The sequence below is a fragment of the Schistocerca gregaria genome, chromosome 2, assembly GCF_023897955.1.
Source record: "Schistocerca gregaria isolate iqSchGreg1 chromosome 2, iqSchGreg1.2, whole genome shotgun sequence".
NCBI classification, from domain to species: domain Eukaryota; kingdom Metazoa; phylum Arthropoda; class Insecta; order Orthoptera; family Acrididae; genus Schistocerca; species Schistocerca gregaria.
Genome location: NC_064921.1, coordinates 931,339,755 through 931,360,429, shown reverse-complemented (window position 1 = coordinate 931,360,429; position 20,675 = coordinate 931,339,755). Strand labels below are relative to the sequence as shown.

The following is a 20,675-nucleotide window of genomic DNA, read 5'->3' as shown; positions in this document are numbered from 1 at the left end:
GCTGTTAGAAGGGGAGCAAGTTCTTTCGCGTACTCTGTGTAGAATTCAATTGGTATCCCGTCAGGTCCAGTGGATGTATGGTTAAGTTTGCTGCTACCATCAGAGTTTCATAAAGCGTATTAATCCTGAAGGTAGCAGGGGTAAAATAAAGAGAGTAAGTGGCTATTTGCAACTTGTACAGAAACCAGATGGCAGTTATAAGAGTCGCGGGGTATGTAAGGAAAGCAGTGGTTGAGAAGGGAGGAAGACAAGGTTGTAGCCTGTCCCCGTGTTATTCAGCCAGTACACTGAGCAAGTGGTAAGGACAACCAAATAAAAATTTGGAGTGGGAGTTAAAATCCAGGGAGGAGAAATAAAAACCTTGAGGTTTGCCCACGACTTTGTAATCCTGTCACAGATAGCAAAGGGCCTGGAAGAGCAGCTGAACTGAATGGACAGTGTCTTGAAAGGAGGATATAAGATGAATATCAACAAAAGCAAAATGAGGATAATGGAATGTAATCTAAATAGGTGATGCTGAGGGAATTAGAGTAGGAAACCAGACACTTAAAGCAGTAGCTGGGTTTTGCTATTTGGCAGCAAAATAACAAGATGGACGAAGTATAGTATATAAAATGTAGACTGGCAATGGCAAGAAAAGAATTTCTGAAGAAGAGAAACTTGTTAACATCAAATATAGACTTGAGTGTTTGGCAGTCGTTTCTGAAGGTATCTGTATGGAGTGTAGCCATGTGAAACAGGCATGATAAACAGTTTAGACAAGAAGAGAATAGAAGCTTTTGAAATTTGATGCTACATAAGGATTGGATCAGATCTTCAGATTAGATGGGTAGATCACGTAACTAATAAGGAGGTACTGAATAGGATTGAGGACACAAGAAATTTGCGGCGTAACTTGACTAAAAGATGGGATCGGTTGATAGGACACATTCTGAGACATCAAGAGTTCACCAGTTTAGTATTGAAGGGAAGTGTGCGAGGAAAAATTGTAGAGGGAGACCAAGAGATGAATATAGTAAGCACATTCAGAAGGATGTAGATTGCAGTAGTTATTCAGAGATGAAGAGGCTCGAGCAGGATAGAATAGCATGGCGAGATGCATCAAACCACTCTTCGGATTGAAGACCACAACAACAAGCTATCATTTGAACTTTCAAATAGAAACATCATTTAACGTAAATATACATGGGGGCGCAGATATAAGTAGCCCATATAAGTATACAGAAAATGCAGCCAAATTACAGGAACAAAGAGCTGAAATGGATTTATCATTTATTTACAGTGAAAAATACATTTGTAGAAGATGTTAAAAGTGACACCTTGCACAATCAATACACAGCTGTGCTCGTCTAAGCATGTTCAGATACATCCAGCGTATTTCCCGGATATCGTTGGCGGGAGCTTCACGGCTGATGTTGTCTTTCAGTTCCTGTATTGTCTATGGATCTTTTCATAGACCTTGCTCTTCAAGTGTCTCCACAAAAATTATATCTTCATCTACATCCATACTCCGCAATCCACCTGACGATGTGTGGCGCAGGGTACCTTGAGTATCTCTATCGGTTCTCCCTTCTATTCCAGTCTTGTATAGTTCGTGGAAAGAAGGATTGTCGGTATGCCACTGTGTGGGCTCTAATCTCTCTGATTTTATCCTCATGGTCTCTTCGCGAGATATGCGTAGGAGGGAGCAATATACTGATTGACTCCTCGGTGAAGGTATGTTCTCGAAACTTCAACAAAAGCCCGTACCGAGCTACTGAGCGTCTCTCCTGCAGAGTCTTCCACTGGAGTTTATCTATCATCTCCGTAATGCTTTCGCGATTACTAAATGATACTGTAACGAAGCGCGTTGCTCTCCGTTGGATCTTGCCTTTCTCTTCTATCAAACCTATCTGGCACGGATCCCACACTGCTGAGCAGTAGTCAAGCAGTGGTCTAACAAGTGTACTGTACCCTACTTCCTTTGTTTTCGGACTGCATTTCCTTAGGATTCTTCCAACGAATCTCAGTCTGGCATCTGCTTTACCGACGATCAACTTTATATGATCATTCCATTTTAAATCACTTCTACTGCGTATTCCCAGATAATTTATGGAATTAACTGCTTCCAGTTGCTGACCAGCTATATTGTAGCTAAATGATAAGGGATCTTTCTTTCATGCGTATTCGCAGCACATTACACTTGTCTACATTGAGATTCAGTTGCCATTCCCTGCACCATGCGTCAATTTGCTGCAGATCCTCCTGCATTTCAGTATAATTTTCCACAAGGTCATTTATGAAATATTGTGGATAGCAACGGTCCTACTACACTCCCCTGCGGCACACCTGAAATCACTCTTACTTCGGAAGACCTCTCTCCATTGAGAATGACATGCTCCATTCAGTTATCTAGGAACTCTTCAATCCAATCACACAATTGGTCTGAAAGTCCATATGCTCTTACTTTGTTCATTAAACGACTGTGGAGAAAACTATCGAACGCCTTGCGGAAGTCAAGAAACACGGCATCTACCTGGGAACACGTGTAACATATGTTGTTAGATGCGACGAACTCGGTGCTCATAAATGTGTGCTGACGGTTCGTTCCTCAGTGAAGACATCATGGACTCGTTTCAGAGATACCTCAGACGTGTGGTAAGTTGCTCCACCTAGCTGTAAGAAACAGTATTGCTTTTCACATTCAATGAGATGAACACACAATGTATCAAAAATTTCCATATATGCAATCGTGTTAAGGGTTGTCACAGAAAATATAGGCCCAATGATACGCGTTCCCGTTACACCGCACCAATCGCCGATTTTTTGCATCACAGAGTGGTTGCTGACACACAATGTTAGGGTTCTCTGTTGCACAGCACCTCGTGTTCTGTGAATTCACATGAACAGAAAACGAAACCATGCTTCATCACTCATAATGTAATGGAAAAGGTCAAAAAATCCATCGTTGATATTATTCAGAAGCCACGAGCAGTAATCTACACGTTTCTGACTGTCATCTTCTCCTAATTGCTACAGAACTGCCACACGATATGGCTTCAAGTTAAGAGCTTTCAGTATAACCTGGCAAATACTCTTACTTACACGCACCTGTTGGGCCAATTTATGTGCAGACTTCTTTGGGCTCTGAATTATTTTTCTGCGCATGTCTGCAGTAACTTCTAATGTGCGAACTCAAGGATTTTTTTTTTTTTCATTTTATATTTTGACCCGAGCCGTAGATGTGCCAGTTTTTAAACAGATTCTGTATCGCTCTCTTTTCTGATAGTCCTCTATCCGAATACTTGAACCGTGCGAGGTGGCGCAGCAGTTAGCACACTGTGAGAGGTGCCGGGGCTAGCAGTGTATTTATCACTAAATTCTTCTGGAATCTTCATATGGGAATGATGCTCTAAGCCCCCCCCCCCTTTTCTGTTGCACATGGATTAAGAAGAAACGCGAACTGACTGTAATCGACCCTGCAAGTGGAGTAGACGAAAGTTTGGCACCTGCAGTAATTTAATTTGATAGAAATTAATTAGATAAAGGAAAGTTTCATTAACGTAGTGAGAAATGAAAGGGTTGCTCTACCAATTAAGAAATGAAAGTTCTGTCCAAAATAACAATTTGATTTATTATGACTAAACTCAAAATAGTAAACAAACACATGAAACATTTACAATACATCAAATTGGATACTCAAATAAATGCTGTGAAGGTGAGGTCGTCCATGAACTAGATTGTAACATTTATGATCAAGTGGTATGTGGAGCCGATTCCTTGCAACTCAAATCTTAAGAGAAGCACCCAGCCAACCCAACATTAATTCCTGCTACAGTAGTGAGAACTCAGGCAATGAACATCCAAGACAGAATCACGTAAGAAAAGACGGGAAAGGCGCGCTCTGCTGAGCTTTGATTATCACAGAGAAAATTCCCTAATCTGCCGGTGCTGCGGACATACATTACCAAGCTGTCTTCTTAACTGCAAGGACACGATCTGGCGTACCGGAAGCGATGGCTGGTTGCTTCGACGTCCCGTCGTGGTGATGATAATGTCGCGAGTATAGCCCGAAACAATTTATCCTGCTCTGGTTGTTCCAGACTAAAGATTTCCTATCAATACCAATGCGCCTCTGAGGGAGACGAAGAAGGCTCGCCACACAATTACTGACAGTACAGTGATTGATTTTTAACAAGTAAAGTCACACAGTAACTCCGATACAGCCAACTTTAACCAAAACTGCTCAAGACGGACAACATAGGCCGCTTGTACGCAGGACGCTCAATTGCCAACTGTGCTCAGAAAGTTACGTTGAAGTCGAAACCTCAGCAACTTTGTCAAAGAGTTACAATTAAAAATGAAACTATATTAGACAGCCAACGGAAGGCAGGCTGTCCAGAGCAGCGAGAGCTCAGTCTTGAAACCTACCCCGACCGAAAGGCGAGAGCCGACTACCTCAAGAGCACCCGTACAAACCGAACACCGAACATTTCCGCCCCCACGACAGTGGCCGTGGTTAAACGTGCCAATCAGCAACTCGAAAACCGGCGGAAAATTCCACTCTATTGCCGAAGCACTACCATTCCACCAATGGAGATTCTTGGCGGCAATTTCTGCGCCGATTTTGCTACGTCACGGAGCTATGCCCTGAGCAAGCCAATCACAGTTACGATTTTGCAGAAAACGCGGGAATTTGCCCGCCATGACTGCCTGGGAACACAACTCATTCCCACGCCTCGCTGGTAGCCCGCCAGAAAGTGTTTTCACGAAGTTTCTGGGAAGTAACGGAATCTGTAGCCCAGCCGCTCCTTCAGGCCCGTGTGGACGTGTCGCTCCCACTCTTATGACAATGTCGGCGTCTGGAAAGCATCCACTCGACTCCCTCACACCCGTTGGCTTAACCCTTTCAAGCTCAGCAGAACCCGCCTGTCACCGGACCACGCGGGTGATGAGAGAAGCTGTGTGGGAAGTCCGCGTGTGAAGGAATAGCAACTTTTCACCGCATGCAATTAGAGAGAAAAATCGAATTACTCAGAGTACGATAGAAATATGAGAGGGGGCTCAAGCCACCTCCCAACTGGACTCGCATTTTGGAAGACGACGGTTCAAACCTTCGTCCAGCCATCCTGGTTTAGGTTTTTACAGGATGCACCTAAGTCGCTTCAGTCGAATGCTGGGATGGTTCCTTTGACAGGGCATTGCCGACTTCTTTTCCGTCCTTCCCTAATCCGATGGGACCAATGACCTCGCTGTTTGGTCCCCTCTCCCAAATCAATCAACCAACCAACATGATACTGGGCCTCTAAAATTTCGCGAGTTTCCTCAATCTAACCCGTTTTCAGACATGCGTCCAAAATTTCAGTTCGTTCTGCTGTACCTGCACAGGTGAAACATTGCACTTGACAGTTTGCATTGTTATGTCAAGTTAGGTCGGCTATTCTGCAATAGCGATGTTGCAACAGCAGCCTCTATACACGATGCAGACTATACGGATTTCCGTTCCATCTCATAAATATAAGCAACTTAGTAATGACAATTCGTTTTTGAGTTGTTGCCACAACGACAGCAAATAAACAACAACATAGTACTGTAGACACAAGTGTAGCAAAGCACACGCTTTCGATAACGGAGCGAAGAAAAATAGGAAATAAGTATCTGATGATGACTGATAACTAGAAAACAGTATGGAGCATGGTTTACTAAATAATAATCGAAGTAGTAACTTCTCGCTCTAGGTTTTCTTCTGACAGTAATGCAATTAATAACTAATATTCGTAGCTTTTTACTCGCCAATTTAAGGCGACATAGGCGCAATTCCATCCAGCTCTCCATCTTCACTGTTATCGGAATCAGCGCCGAAACCATCTCCATCGTCGTCATCATCGAGACAAATCATTAGCTGTTCATGGTCACTAATAATACACTACTGGCCATTAAAATTGCTACACCAAGAAGAAATGCAGAAGATAAACTGGTGTTCATTGGACAAATATATTATACTGGAACTGACATGCGATTCCATTTTCACGCAGTTTGGGTGCATAGATCCTGAGAAATCAGTACCCAGAACAACCACCTCTGGCCGTAATAGCGGCCTTGATACGCCTGGGCATTGAGTGAAACAGAGCTTGGATGGCGTGTACAGGTACAGATACCCATGCAGCATCAACCCGATGCCACAGTTCATCAAGACTAGTGACTGGCGTATTGTGGCGAGCCAGTTGCTCGGCCACCATTCACCAGACATTTTCAGTTGGTGAGAGATATGGAGAATGTGCTGGCCATGGCAGCAGTAGAACATTTTCTGTATCCAGATAGGCCCTTACAGGACCTGCAACATGCGGTCGTGCATTGTCGTGCTGAAATGTAGGGTTTCGCAGGGATCGAATGAAGGGTAAAGCCACGGGTTGTAACACATCTGAAATGTAACGTCCACTGTTCAAAGTGCCGTCAATGCGAACCAAAGGTGACCGAGACGTGTAACCAATGGCACTCCATACCATCACGCCAGGTGATATGCCAGTATGGCGATGACGAATACGCGCTTCCAATGTGCGTTCATCGCGATTTCGCCAAACACGGATGCGACCATCATGATGCTGTAAACATAACCTGGATTCATCTGAAAAATTGACGTATTGCCATTCGTGCACCCAGGTTGCTCATGGAGTACACCATCGCAGGTGCTCCTGTCTGTGATGCAGCGTCAAGGGTAACCGCAGCCATGGTCTCCAAGCTGATAGTCCATGCTGCTGCAAACGTCGTCGAGCTGTTCGTGCAGATGGTTGTTGTCTTGTAAACGTCCCCATCTGTTGACTCAGGGATCGAGACGTGGCTGCACGATCCATTACAGCCATGCGGATAAGATGCCTCTCATCTCGACTGCTAGTGATAGGTGGCCGTTGGGATCCAGCACGGCGTTCCGTATTACGCTCCGGAACCCACTGATTCCATATTCTGCCAACAGTCATCGGATCTCGACCAACGCGACGAGCAATGTCGCGATACGATAAACCGCAATCGCGGTAGACTACAATGCGACCTTTACCAAAGTCGGAAACGTGATGGTACGCATTTCTCCTCCTTACACGAGGCATCACATCAACGTTCCACTAGGCAACGCCGGTCAACTGCTGTTTGTGTATGAGAAATCGGTCCTCATGTCAGGACGTTATAGGTGTCGCCATCGGCGCCAACCTTGTGTGAATGCTCTGAAAAGCTTATCATTTCCAGAATGAGGTTTTCACTCTGCAGCGAAGTGTGCGCTGATATGAAACTTCCTGGCATTCTGGAAACATCCCCCAGGCTGTGGCAAAGCCATTTCTCCGCAATATCCTTCCTTTCAGGAGTGCTACTTCTGCAAGTTTCGCAGGAGAGCTTCTGTTAAGTTTGGAAGTTAGGAGATGAGGTACTGGCAGAAGTAAAGCTGTGAGGACGGAGCGTGAGTCGTGCTTGGGTAGCTCATTTGGTAGAGCACTTGCCCGCGAAAGGCAAAGGTCCCGAGTTCGAGTCTAGGTCCGGCCCACAGTTTTTAATCTGCTAGGAAGTTTCAGCTTATCATTTGCAAATCACAGCATCTTCTTCCTGTCGGTTAAATTTCGCGTCTGTAGCACGGGATCTTCGTAGTGTAGCAGTTTTAAAGGCCAGTAATGTAGAAAGTCATTTTGCAGACTGCAGAGAGAAACTTCTAATTTCACCAATGAAATAAACTGAAATGCTTGCAGAAGAATGATAAAAATCGATTACTGCATGCAACGGTGCATTGTTGTAGCTGTTTATTTCGGTGGTTGAAATACCGCATTCGTATTCAAAGGAGAGGCGGGTTACTGCCTAATGCGCCACCCTGTACATTAATTTGCAGAGGAATGTTGTAGTAGAATGTACTGAGGAGAGTACGAATAGCGCTTTATTTCGCCGGTGACCCGGTTGCTGCGCCCCTGGAAGTGACGGCGTCAGGCACGCGAGCACGTGTGCGCCAAGTGTCAGCCGGCGAGCGAGTTGGCGCGTCGGCCGCGGGCGGCGCTGGTGTGGCGCGGCGCGGCTCGGCGGCGCTCGCCTCGGCGCGGCTTGGCACACGGCCGTCAGCCCGCCCGCCGCCGCCACCGCCGCCGAAACTCGATCTCGCCCCGCCGCCCCGGGAGGCGTCTATTTTCACCGCGCGCCCCGCTCGCCTATTAATAGACATGGCTGATCTCATTCTCGAGCCAATTTGGAACTGGCTGTCGCAGCTATGGGGCAGTATGGCCGACCTCGCGGACAGAATCGACGACCTGATCTGTAGCTTCGAAGGCGGCGGCGATACGACCATGGATACGGTGGCGATGCTCATGTTCGGCTGGATGATCTTCGGCCTGTGCGTGCTGGCCATCGGCAGGTACGTGTACGGCCGCTTCCTGAGCGCGCCGGCCGGCGCCGCGGCCGATAAGCCGGCGGCCGCCGTCTCCGCCGCAGCTTCCGCCGTCGCCGCGAGCGACGAAGCCAAGGAAGCGCACCCCAAGCCGGTGGTGGTGCCGCCGCGCGCCGCCGCCGTGCCGCCCACGCCGCCCGTCCGCAAGAGGCTGTCCACCAAGAAGGGCTCTGGAGCCGCGACCGCCGGCCCGCTGCGGCCCTCCGTCGCCCCGCCGCCCATCGCCACCGGGCCCGACAGTGAGTGTGTGCAGTGGGTGAACGACATCTTCTACTGGCTCTACACCGACCTCGTCATCGTCAACGAAATCCTCAACGTCTGGATCCACTCGCTCAACGAGTTCTGTAAGAAGTCCGTCGCCGAGGTGAGTCGGCCTACCGCCTTCCGCTCAAGGTTGTCCCAGCGGCTCGCGTCAGCTGAGCGGCTTTGCAATGTTCATGTGTAGCCGGGGGGTGTTCCATATGTCTGTAGCTGGGAGCGTTCAGTGTGCGTTTTTTCTCGTGTGTGTGTGTGTACTTGTCCGTGTACGTGCACGCCTCTTGCGTGCGTAGCACGCGTGCGTTTGTGTGTGTGTGTGTGTGTGTGTGTGTGTGTGTGTGTGTGTGTGTACGAGCACGCCTCTTGCGTGCGTAGCAAGCGTGCGTGTGTGTGTGTGTGTGTACAGTAAATATCACCTATACCCTCTACTAATATGTAGAGGGGAAGCGTTGTTAGCAAAGATCTCGAAAAGTACTTGGCCGATTTACATCAAATTCTCACACTATCCTCAGACATCTGGACGGACATAAGCTATATATTTTTGTAAACAACAGTGTACAGGTTTCTGTCAAAACCGACTGCGAAATAGAAAATGTTGTGGTGTGCTGTGTAAATGAACGATTGCAGTTTCTGACAGTTTTTACTCAATAGAAGGGCATTTAAAGCATGAGACAAATTGTTTTCCCCGTGTGTATGTTGTATCTCCGTGTACATAAATATAAACAAATATTGGATACACAACAATGTGCTGTTATGCTTTCTTCCTCGCAGTCGCTTTTAATAGCTATCCTGTATATTGAGAAAGTCGTATTTATGGTTGACTGACTTATGTTTTTGAGTACTACAAACTCATACGAATCGTCCGGGTACCTAGCTGATTAAGACTATGCGAAATAATGTTGTTGAAGCTACTGTTCTCACATATTCGGCAGCTGGTCGGAGCTCGCTCATACCCATTATAGCACGGAACCCCACCGACATACGTATTCACTTTAAGCGAATCAAAGTTAGTCATTCACGTACGTTGTAATTTATTTACGATTAGTGTGTTTATTGCATAGTCAACTGTATGTTGGCCTTATATGACGAACTCGTAGTTCGAAAAAGCAGTTTATACTCTTACCACACAGTATGCAAAAAAGTAAATGTTGTCTATTCTGAAGTTTCGTAATTGCTTGCAAATGCTTTTAAAAAACTAAAACAATAAAACCCAAAAACGAAAATAAAGAAGTCTTTTTTATTCATATTTTGTATGATTTATTATAATTTCGAGTTCCACATCTTCAAAATGGGCGAAGTCTCAATGGGAGCTACAATTTTCGTCCTGACACAGTTCCAAGGGATACCAGGTTCGCTAATATGTGATAGAACATTACCTCTAAGTTCTGCGTGACTAAATGTAGACGGTGTAGGGTCTCTGGAATTGAGGAGAAGGTGACTTTCTCAGCGAGTGGGTCACTGTCGTTTCCTTTCTATTTTGTTGTAGTCATAACATCAGTTCTCCTGAATGAAGGCTACAGGAATTAAACTTCATTGGATGTCAGATCCACCTGTTTTGCAAACCACCCACATGCAAAGTCGGGTTTTATATACAACCAACTTCTTGTTTATATAAGCCCATATCAGGCAGACCTGAAATCCAACAGTTTTGACTGCAAACATGGCTACTAAAAGTGCTTCAAAACCAAATGAGGATTTAACCCCCTAAATACTGTTGAGAATAGTACGAAGCATCCTCAAATAGGACAGAAGCAGGTATATTACAGTAGTGGATACACATTTTATCTGATATTTAGTGGGAACCCACTTCCATTGCTCTAAAAGCTGAATGTTTTGTGTTAATACACATGAATTGTATTTCATCAACACTGTCTGACGAACTGCATTCTACAGTAGTTTACTTCTTAACTGAAATTGTTTCCATACTCAGTTTGAGCCAACTGGTCGGTGTTTCTGTGTGTCTAGAAAGGTATCAGCCTTGTCCATATAAACGTTATTATAATTTCGGTTTTTATCGACACTGTAGTGATAATGACTAAACATCTGCCATGAGAAGCGTGATCCAGATGAAACGAAGCAAATGTGACAACGCAAAATACACAACTGGCCGCTATGGTATTTACAATCGCTATTGCTTCTTCCGCTTCGGACTGTACGATCACCTCCTCTTAAAGTTGGGGGGGGGGGGGGGGGGGGACGGAAGTAAATTATACCACAGCCGATACATTTCCCATATGACGTACATTTAACCTCGAACTGAACAATCAAATGGCTCAGTGATGATAGCTGTGTTTTAAATGGCGAGTAAACAAATACTCAAGGGCTGAATGATGTGGCCTGCCTTTCATTCAGCTTTGTCTACTCATGAACGGTTGTGTAGTTCTTATTACGTGATATGTAAACAAACGTCTCATCAGTGATGCAGGACATAATACGTTCCATAGGGGGCGCACGTACGAAAGAAATCAGTATTCGTGCCCGCATGTGCCAAAGTGAACCAATTAGGAGTATGATTAAAGAACAACTGAGTTCAGAGAGCCGACGTTCTTGCCGTGTGGGGATAGATTGTGAACCTTAAGGGTAACGACGTTCTGGAATGATCTGGGGCCTAATATGTCCAGGCCGTATTTTCTCTTTACTCTTCCGTTATTTCTACAGAAGGAATAGTTCAGTCCACGAAAGATGCTTATTTTCATAGTATTTACTTTGCCCGAGCACAAAATAACTCTGCCTGTTTCCTTCCACCCTTTCCCCAAATTTCCCCGAGAAAAAGACAGGTGCAGTGAAGCCGCTACCGTTAGGCGTATGCTGCTCTTGGTCTGTATCTGTATCTGTCCCCCGCCAGCCACCTTACGGTGTCCAGTGGGGGATGAATAATACTGTTATTTTCTGTTCACTTATGTACACAGTGCTGCAAAGGGTTGTGGGCACAAGTACACTGAAAATAATAGAACCAGTGTCGAGCCAGGTATTCAGTAAAATGCTGTCTCACCAACGAACGGTGATCAGATTGCTGAAGACTAGCGCATTTATTCACCTTTATAAGATAAGTAGTACATCAATCATGAAACAGAATACTTCCAGGCCCAACAGAGTCGGGCAGTTATTCTTAAGAAAGGCTCATTGCTGGCTGGTTGAATACTTAGTGTCGGCAGCCTACGTCGCGTGCCGATGTTGATAACAACTCGCTTGTTGAACGATGAGAACGGAATACGACGAATCATGAGTCGGCTGTCGATGGCCAGTCAGAATGCTTGTTCATAATATCATATGGTACGTAAAGAAACTTAGCTGGTATTTTATTCTGTTACGTAAACCGTAACCACATTGTCGGAATTTTCGACAAACTCGGAAATAAGGCATACAAGAAGGTTATTTGCAATGACGAATGTATATCTCTAGCTACGCTAAACATCTATGTATAATGGCAATCGTATTTTCGTGTCGAGATTCGTTGGCTTCACCAACTCACAATCAGATTGTCGCACCCTAATCTAGCCCTAAGGATTCGCAACAGGTCAGTCTGTCAGTACATGTAGCAGTTTTTTTTTTTTTTTTTCAGTCAATAAGGAAACACGAAAATCAGTAATTCAGGAGCTCTCCAAAACGAAAACTAATATAATCAATTCGCATCTTCTGCCAAAAGAAATCATTTGATTCAGCGATCCTCACTGGCTACTGTATACTACCACCCTACTGGCTAAGATCAATCTAAACTGATTGCGAACAACGCCAGAGCAGCCAAAACCGTAGATTTTGTCAAGTTAATTGAGCATGCTTTCAATAAACTTTACATATGAATATCCGTATATCGAATCACCATAGGCAAGTGGGTCTTCTATAAAAATATCCCGTACATTTTCCCGCTGTACGTTCCGTCATCGAGCTCGCAGAAAAATTTACGCAGAATTTAGCATGTCACTGTCCACGTTTCTACTACTTTTGATCGCTTTAGTACTTGTTATGTTAACTTTACTCAAATGGTATCTAACACGAGGGTTGGAACTTTAATAGTGGCAACTATTTATTTACAGCTCGTACAAATTAGATAAGTGTTTCAAAGTTTTACTGACCTTCAGAGTAGTCACAAGCATTGTGTATAACTCGTTGCCAGTGATGTAGAAGTCGTAGGATACTCTTAGCAGTGCCAGTTGTGTTGACAGTTAGAGCGGCGCGGTCTATTGCCCGACGAATTTGTAGCAGTTATGAAGCGAATGGCGTGAAGTGTTTCCTTCAGAAACCGAGTTGAACTCACGAGAGCTTAAGTCAGGGGTGTAGGTGGTATAGCACTTAGCAGTCCCTTCGGTCAAACAAATGAGCAACAGCTTGCACTGTACGTGCTTGAGGATTGTCATGCAAAATGATGGCCAGGTCCTGCAGAGCCATCACTTTTGTCTCTAAGCTGGTCGTAGGTTGTGTTCCAAAAACGAACAGTTTAGAGACAGAAGTGATGACACTTTCTGCAGGACCTGACCATCATTTTGTAGGACAATGCTCAAGCATGTACAAAGCAAACTGTTACAGATTTGTTTGACTGATGGAGCTGCTAAGTGCTGTACCACCTGCTGAACTCTCCTGACTTAAGCCTTCGTGAGTTCAACTCGGTTTCTAAACTGAAGGAAACGCTTCACGGCATTCGCTTCAGAACTGCTACAAATCCGTGGGGCAATAGACCGCGCCGATCGAACTGTCAACACAACTGCCACTGCTAAGAGTATCCTAGATCAATGACCTTTCTAACCAACCTTAGCGATTACGAAGTTATTAATGTTATTTTAGTTGACTGATTTTCTTATTATTAGGAGTCAGTTACGCAACATTTTGCGAACGATTACGCTTTCGCCGTTTGAATGTTATTTTATTTCCATCATGATACACTATTGCAGTTTCGGCTTTATAGCCTTTGTCAGTTGACTCATTTTTGTCCTTTCAAAATTGGTTGCATTGTCACTAACATCCTACTACTTATTTAAATATACAAGGACACCTAGTCATGTTAGTGTCACTTTTATGGTATATTAGAATATGAAACGAATGTACTATTTGGGTTGCAACAGTTTTTGGTCCTGGTGACAAACAGTTGACAATGTACATGATACTTTCACTTGGTACTCTAATGTACCAAATTTGCCACATTGGGGTGAGTGTCCGTATAATGTCAAATAAGGAATATGATGACATCTTGGATATTCGGGAACCCAGCCGGATGTTCGCGTCATTCTCGCACGCTGTTGAAATAACGTGCGAGAACGACGCGAACATCCGGCTGGATTCCCGAATATCCAAGATGTCAACAGATCGCCGGGAAAGCATGAAGAATTACAAGGAATATGATGTTTTTGCCATTTACTATGACATGCAGTGTAACTAATTTCGAAAAGACATATCCACAAGAACATAAAATATGACAGATGGTGAAAGAATTCAAAAATGGTTCAAATGGCTCTGAGCACTATGGGTCTTAACTGCTGATGTCATCAGCCCCTAGAACTTAGAACTACTTAAACCTTAGGAACCTAAGGACATCACACACATCCATGCCCGAGGTAGGATTCGAACCTGCGACCCTAGCGTTCGCGCGGTTCCAGAATGTAGCATCTAGAACCGCTCGGCCACACCAGCCGGCGGTGAAAGGATTACCATTTAGACAGTTCGTTTGATTGTTTGCTACAAATTGTAAGTATAAACATGTAAGTGTAGGCTTCCGCGGCCGTTGTCACTGTCAGCAAAATTCTTCTGGTCTGTTGACCGCATTGTCAATTTATAAAATTGTCCGACGTTTCGGCCACTATTGCAAGTGGCCGAAATTTCGGACAATATTATATATTGACAATGCGGTCAACGAACCAGAAGAATTTTTTTGCCGTGTTTAAACATGTTCCCATCTTCAGGTACTAAACATGAAACTTAATGCAACTGGATAACTCGTAGAAGTGTATCTCCTCCGTATGCACAAAACAGTCTACTCAAATATAACATGTTAAGGTATCTAAGCTCTAGGAGTAATAAATGTCATAGGATGGCCAGATGTTGCTGTGCAGCAAACAGAGCAATGTGAATTTCAGTGTGCCTCGCTGGATGCGGGAGGACCATAAAATCAGCGCTGTCCTTACTATTTGCGTGATAGCTGACAGTCACTGACACACATCTGGGGCGAAGACACATCTTTACTTACTGCGCTAGGACGGTTTATGGCTGTTATATTATCAGGAAATGCGTTCAGTTTATTACCTTATAAAAATTTCACGGCTTTGGAAGTGATTTTTAGTATCAAATATGCGACATAACTCTATAGATTCAAGGTGGACTTTGGCATGCACTCCAGGTCCTTTGACAGCTGGATGACGAATATTGGTTGTTTGCACCACATAAAGGAATGATATTAGCGTAAGTTTATAGACGAGTTTGTCACAGGAACAGTGATCTTGCCTGAACGCAAGAAATTTCGTCTGTGATAAGAAAATTATTAAGTGACTCTCCCAGAAATATTTTTTGCTTCTGGCTAAATGACTTCCTGCCAAATAATAATAGCTAATTCACGCGAAGTAGTGGGGGGACGGAATTTTAAGGATTTCTCGTCCACCTTTTATCAGGTAGACTGCAGAGAGATTTTCTGGGGAGCTATTCTGCCGTCAATAGTTGCACGATAGTCCGCAGAGAGCAACGTACTTTGGCGGCCACGGTTCCGAGAAAGCTGCGACCTTCCCCTCCCGCATTCCTGCCTAACGTCCTTTGTGGAGCTTTGCTTTTGTTCCTCTCAGCTGCGGCTGCTTGAATGGATCTGCGACATACTAGAGGATCACCTGCCCCGGGAATTTGTCGGAAAACTCCACACGCGAGTAGGCGCTATACTGCGAAGGCTAGAGAATAAGGCCCAACTTTTGATAATGGTATTTACTCATAATTATTTCATGACTGATAAAAGCGAGGGGGAACTATTGTATATTGAGACTGATATTTGTGAATGTCCGTTTTTAACTCTATAGTAGAACGTAAAACCATCAATTAAGTTAACTCTAAAAGTCAAACTATTTACTGCATATGAAATTATGGTTGCAGGGATCTTTGCAAGTCTCAGACATTTATGATGTATATACGCAGACTGAAGCGGCGAATGAAAATTCGTACCGAGGCCGAAATTAGAATATGGCGGGAACCAAGTGAGGTGAGGCGTGAATGGGAATTTGGATTGAGGAGAGATCGTGCTGGGGTAGGCAGAGGTAGTGCGCAGAGGCACTATGCCAGGGTGGCGTAGTGGGTGTCGCATGTGATAATGAGCCCAAGACCCGGGTTCGAATCCCATCCTTGGTACCAATTTTCGTTTGTCACTTCAGTCTGCATATGTACATCATTTGCTGCATACTTCACGATGTTTAGCTTTCGTCTGTCTAATAAAACGTTCATTGGGAATATGTAAGTCTGCGGCCACAGACAAGGTTTATTTGAAAACCATTATGCTTTTCTAAACAACGTGAGGCTGAACATACTATGTCCTTGTCTTCCTCCAACCTGACCATAGACTAAGCCTAAAATTTATAACGTGACCTATTGTCTTATTGTGAAACACGAGTCACTATACAATTTGGCAGTTTTCACAAACACAAACACTGACTTGGGAGAAAGTCACATTTACAGAAAATTTCAGAACTTTACGGTGCGGAACTGAGGAAAAAAAGGCATAAAGAATACCATAAATAAGCCAGGAGGACTAGTCTCGCAACGTAAGCAGATAGAAGACGAGGTAGTGGCGGAAGTAAAGCTGTGAGGGCAGGTCTTGAGCTGGGTTGCCGGGTGTTCGGTCTTTTGCCGAACTGTTCGGTATTCCAGCCCCGTGTTCGATGCTGAATTATGGGGGGTTCGGTATGTTTAGAGTTCCATTCATTTTTAGAATTCCAGTCATATAACGAATTTATTTATTGATTTACAAAATTATCAAAAGGTTTATGGTGGCTTAATGAAGCAATGACTATGTGGAAATAATCTTCAGTCACAGGAATAATTTATGGTCTGATGGTGTGAACAAATTGAGTGTCGATATGGTAAAGGCAGAATTATGCATTCGTTGTAAATTGAAGTTTGCAACATGGCATTACTTTTACCAAAAAAATTAAAGGAATGAAATATTTGTTGAAAGCTGTAACAAGCAATAATAAATAATTTTGTAGTGTTTACTAAGCGTTTTATTGTGTTCACTCTCAGCTCAACAGATCCTTTCGTCAACCAACGGTCGGTAAATTTGTCGGTTTACTCTGGCAACCCCAGTCGTGAGTCGGGTCTGGAGAGCTTTATAAAATGTATGTATATGTGGTTCAGTCGCTAGAGCATTTATCCACGAAAGGCAAATGTTGCAGGTTAGGGCATGGTCCAGCACACTTTTTCAATTCTCCAGGCATTTTCAGTATAAATGTGCATAACAAACCGAAACTCATCTTCGCAAATGAAGCATGTCTTGAAGGTGGAAGAATCTGCCCGTCAAGGATGATGGAGCACGAGACATATGTCAGTATCGTGGAGTAAATCCCCAATATCTTCTGTGTCTCGTTGTGAAGCGAAGAAATGTGACAGTTGATAGACCACTGGGACGGTTGTCTTAGCTCTGCACCCTCCGTGACGCTGTTCTACAGAAACATGCACTTCCTCGCACCCTGTTTTAAGCTCTGTCATTCTTTTGTTCTAAACAACATTACGTTGCATCAATTAATCAGTCATGCAATAACGACGTTCCATCGGTCGATAAGAGAAAGATAAGAACACACCGTGCGATTTGTACTATTCTCAACGTTTATTCACAATACGTTTGAGTGAGATAGAACAACAAACGACCTGGACACTATTTATACCTTTGGTAGTCTCCTACGTAAGTGACACATAAGTTGAATCCGTAGTTCAAATTACACGTGGAAGTGCTGGTTTCCCTAATCACAGGCAGTGTGTGGCTTTTCTGTCGTCGTGGGATGATAAGGGGATACCACGTTTTGCCTACAGAAGTAGTGTGGTGTTCTGACAAACCTTTCAGTTTCTGACAACTTCGCTATGGCTGAAAATATGTATGCATGGGTGAATGGAAATGGCTATTGTAGCGATGCTTATGCCTGGCACGAAAATAACCCTCGATGAAATGAAGAAAGAACACCCACAGAAAAATATAATCAATAATTTGAAAATTTTTTCACTTCGAGAACAAAGCAAGATTTCTATGTCTGTAAATATTTAAAAAAAATTAAAGTTGAGTTCGGTAGAGAAATACGAAACTAAAATGTTCATGGCAAATAACTTGATTTATGTCTGCGGACGTAAATTTATTTTTCGCCATCTTTACATGTGAGGTGTTAGAATGTGATAAAATAATGGAAGAAATCGCAAAGTTTCCATATCGTTTTGCACGACACCAACAAGTATGGTTTTTCTTCCTTTCTGGGCTCTCTAGTATCTAGTTACTTTAAACCAGGAAGCTGATATACTCTTTAGCTCCATCTGGCCTAGATGCTAACACATTAAACGTGAATCATCCAGCGCCTACGGATAGGCAGATAAGCATCTGGTAAACCATTTGCTCCTTTGAAGCCGAGCCAAAGACAGCCACACTTCACATCATGCAGTTTAATTTTCTGTGAGAGAAGAACTCTTTTTCCGGTAGCAGTCATTAACGAGGAAAACACAGCTTTCAGTAAAGTTGCTCAAGTTGACGAGTAATTGCTCCTAACGACCGAGTGAAACGTTTCTAACTGCGTCGTTCAGAATCCACATGATCACAACAAATTGCACGAAAACCCTCATGTCTACGATGACACGCAGTGGGCGTAATGTAGACACAAATAACTTTATTTTACACCCTTCCAGAAGGATTACAACTTCCATACCGTTAAATTATGAAAAGAGTTGACACTCCATTGCTCCACGAACACACAATTACTTTTGATTTCACATAGGGAAGTATTCGTGTTTGCGCTTAAATCCGGTGACGGGAATGGCGAAAATAAAGCATGGTGGCGTAAATTGGGACTGTCAAACTGCAAGGCACCTAAATGCTTTAACTGTAAATATTTCCTCGTAACCATACAGTAAGTATGTTGTTGAGGAATGGGAGTGCGATACGTTCCAGAGATCAAGTTCACGGATCGAGGTAAGCGGACGCTTTGATAGGAAACTAAAATGTCGTTGACCGAGTTTTCAGCTAGACTGGCAGTTTAAACATAAAATCTTGGCACTAGATTCAGAGCGGTACTATTTCGATTCGCGGCCTTCAACTGCAAACAGACAGGTCCGGACACCAGTAACAACCAGTACATACAGAACAAATCGTAGCCGGCCGGTGTGACCGAGCGGTTCTAGGCGCTTTAGACTGGAACCGCGCGACCGCTACGGTCGCAGGTTAGAATCCTGCCTCGGGCATGGATGTGTGTGACGTCCTTAGGTTAGTTAGGTTTAAGTAGTTCTAAGTTCTAGGGGACTGGTGACCTCCGATGTTAAGTCCCATAGTGCTAAGAGCCATTTGAACCATTTTTTGAAGAACAAATCGTATCCATTGTTTGCTTTCAACGGAAAGCGTGATACCTCACTGATTATTTTGCTATGTATAATCGAAAAGAATAATTACCACAGTAGTTTTCTGTTTTTCCCATCCCAACAAATTTCTCCAGCAACAATGCCGTATTCATTAAGCCAAGACAGAAATGTTATTTATCCGGAGACACTTGGTAACGGCTGCAAAACGACTGTGATGACAACTTAACGTCCATGAATTAAGCAATATCGTAGTCTAACAAAAATTACAATTTACTGTACTGTACACTTTTTCTACATCAGATATAGTGAAGGCAGGACGTAAATTAAATTTGTGCCCCAATTAAGAATCATGACCTCATGTCGTGAACCGAACGAGACTACGTAGCTTCAGTCCTAACATTCGAGAGGTGTTTAGAATGGCATTCATTTTTCGATTTCTCACGAGTTGGCCGTGTATCATGTCGGAATTTCCCAAAAGTCACAGTAGCTATTCTCACGCAGTCTCAAACGAGTGCACATAACTTGAGGTCAGTTTTTTGAAGATCTGTCTCCACATTTCCATTCCAGTCAACTGTTTTTATTCCCTTCAAGTCATAAACGCTGAGGCTGCCCTAGCCCTCCTGGAGTTACCAATCCGACTTACATGCACCTAGAGGCGGTCTCTCACTTATGCATTGTAACCATGAGTTTGATTTGGAGAGTATTTTATTTCATGCATATCCCGTTTTAGACTATGCTTGAAATTTGTTGTGCAACATCTAAGTTTTCGTTACGCTTCTGTAAGAAAACATTTTTCGGACAAAATATATAGATACTGATTTAATGATAAGTTATGTTAGTTGATTTTGATGTCTGTATTGGTCTGAAAAATAATCTTCATTATTCTGTTAGGATTAATGTCTTGGTAGCCATTTGATTGGATCAGATTTTGTTTGCCCTTAACTCACGTATTTTTGGTTCAAGTTTTATCATAGGTTTTCATTGCTAAAAATACAGTAAAAGAATAAATGTAGAAAGACTATAGTCATTTACTACTTTTTTCACACGTCTCTCTTTAGTTTCCCGAACTGATAAATGTATTTTTTACGTCACAGACACATTTATGAAACACGAACATAAAATTACGGACTGTTACTCTTTCTTAAATCTTTTATTATATATTTCTGTCTCAGGTCATGCAAATAATGAAATTACCGTTTCAGCTTATTACCAGGTCGTCTTCAGATGATCTGTTGAAAGGGGAGAGAGAGAGAGAGAGAGAGAGAGAGAGAGAGAGAGAGAGAGAGAGAGAGAGAGACGTAGGATACTGTGATACTAAACTACAAATCGAACCAACTTCTACGTAAAGTTGAAGATGGAACAGGCAGATGCATCAGCGCTAGTGGGAAGACAACGAAACAAGTAATTTTCATATAAAACTAAACTTACAACCGAGTAATTTCTGTATAAAACTAAACGTATTTGAATACGTTACACAGTCAAGCGAAGAGGCCAAGAGCTGACTTCAGTGGAAGCCTCTCTG

General features: G+C 43.5%; 1 protein-coding gene across 1 annotated transcript in view; it reads left to right on the top strand.

Moving 5' to 3' along the window:
* Positions 1-7,983: 7,983 nt before the first annotated feature.
* LOC126335373 (phospholipid transfer protein C2CD2L) overlaps positions 7,984-20,675 on the top strand; it is a 568,714-nt gene continuing 556,022 nt past the window's right edge. Inside the window, exon 1 of the mRNA XM_049998583.1 lies at positions 7,984-8,753. Within this exon, the coding sequence (XP_049854540.1) occupies positions 8,166-8,753 (588 nt within the window). The 5' untranslated portion in view covers positions 7,984-8,165. The remainder of the gene's footprint in view (positions 8,754-20,675) is intronic.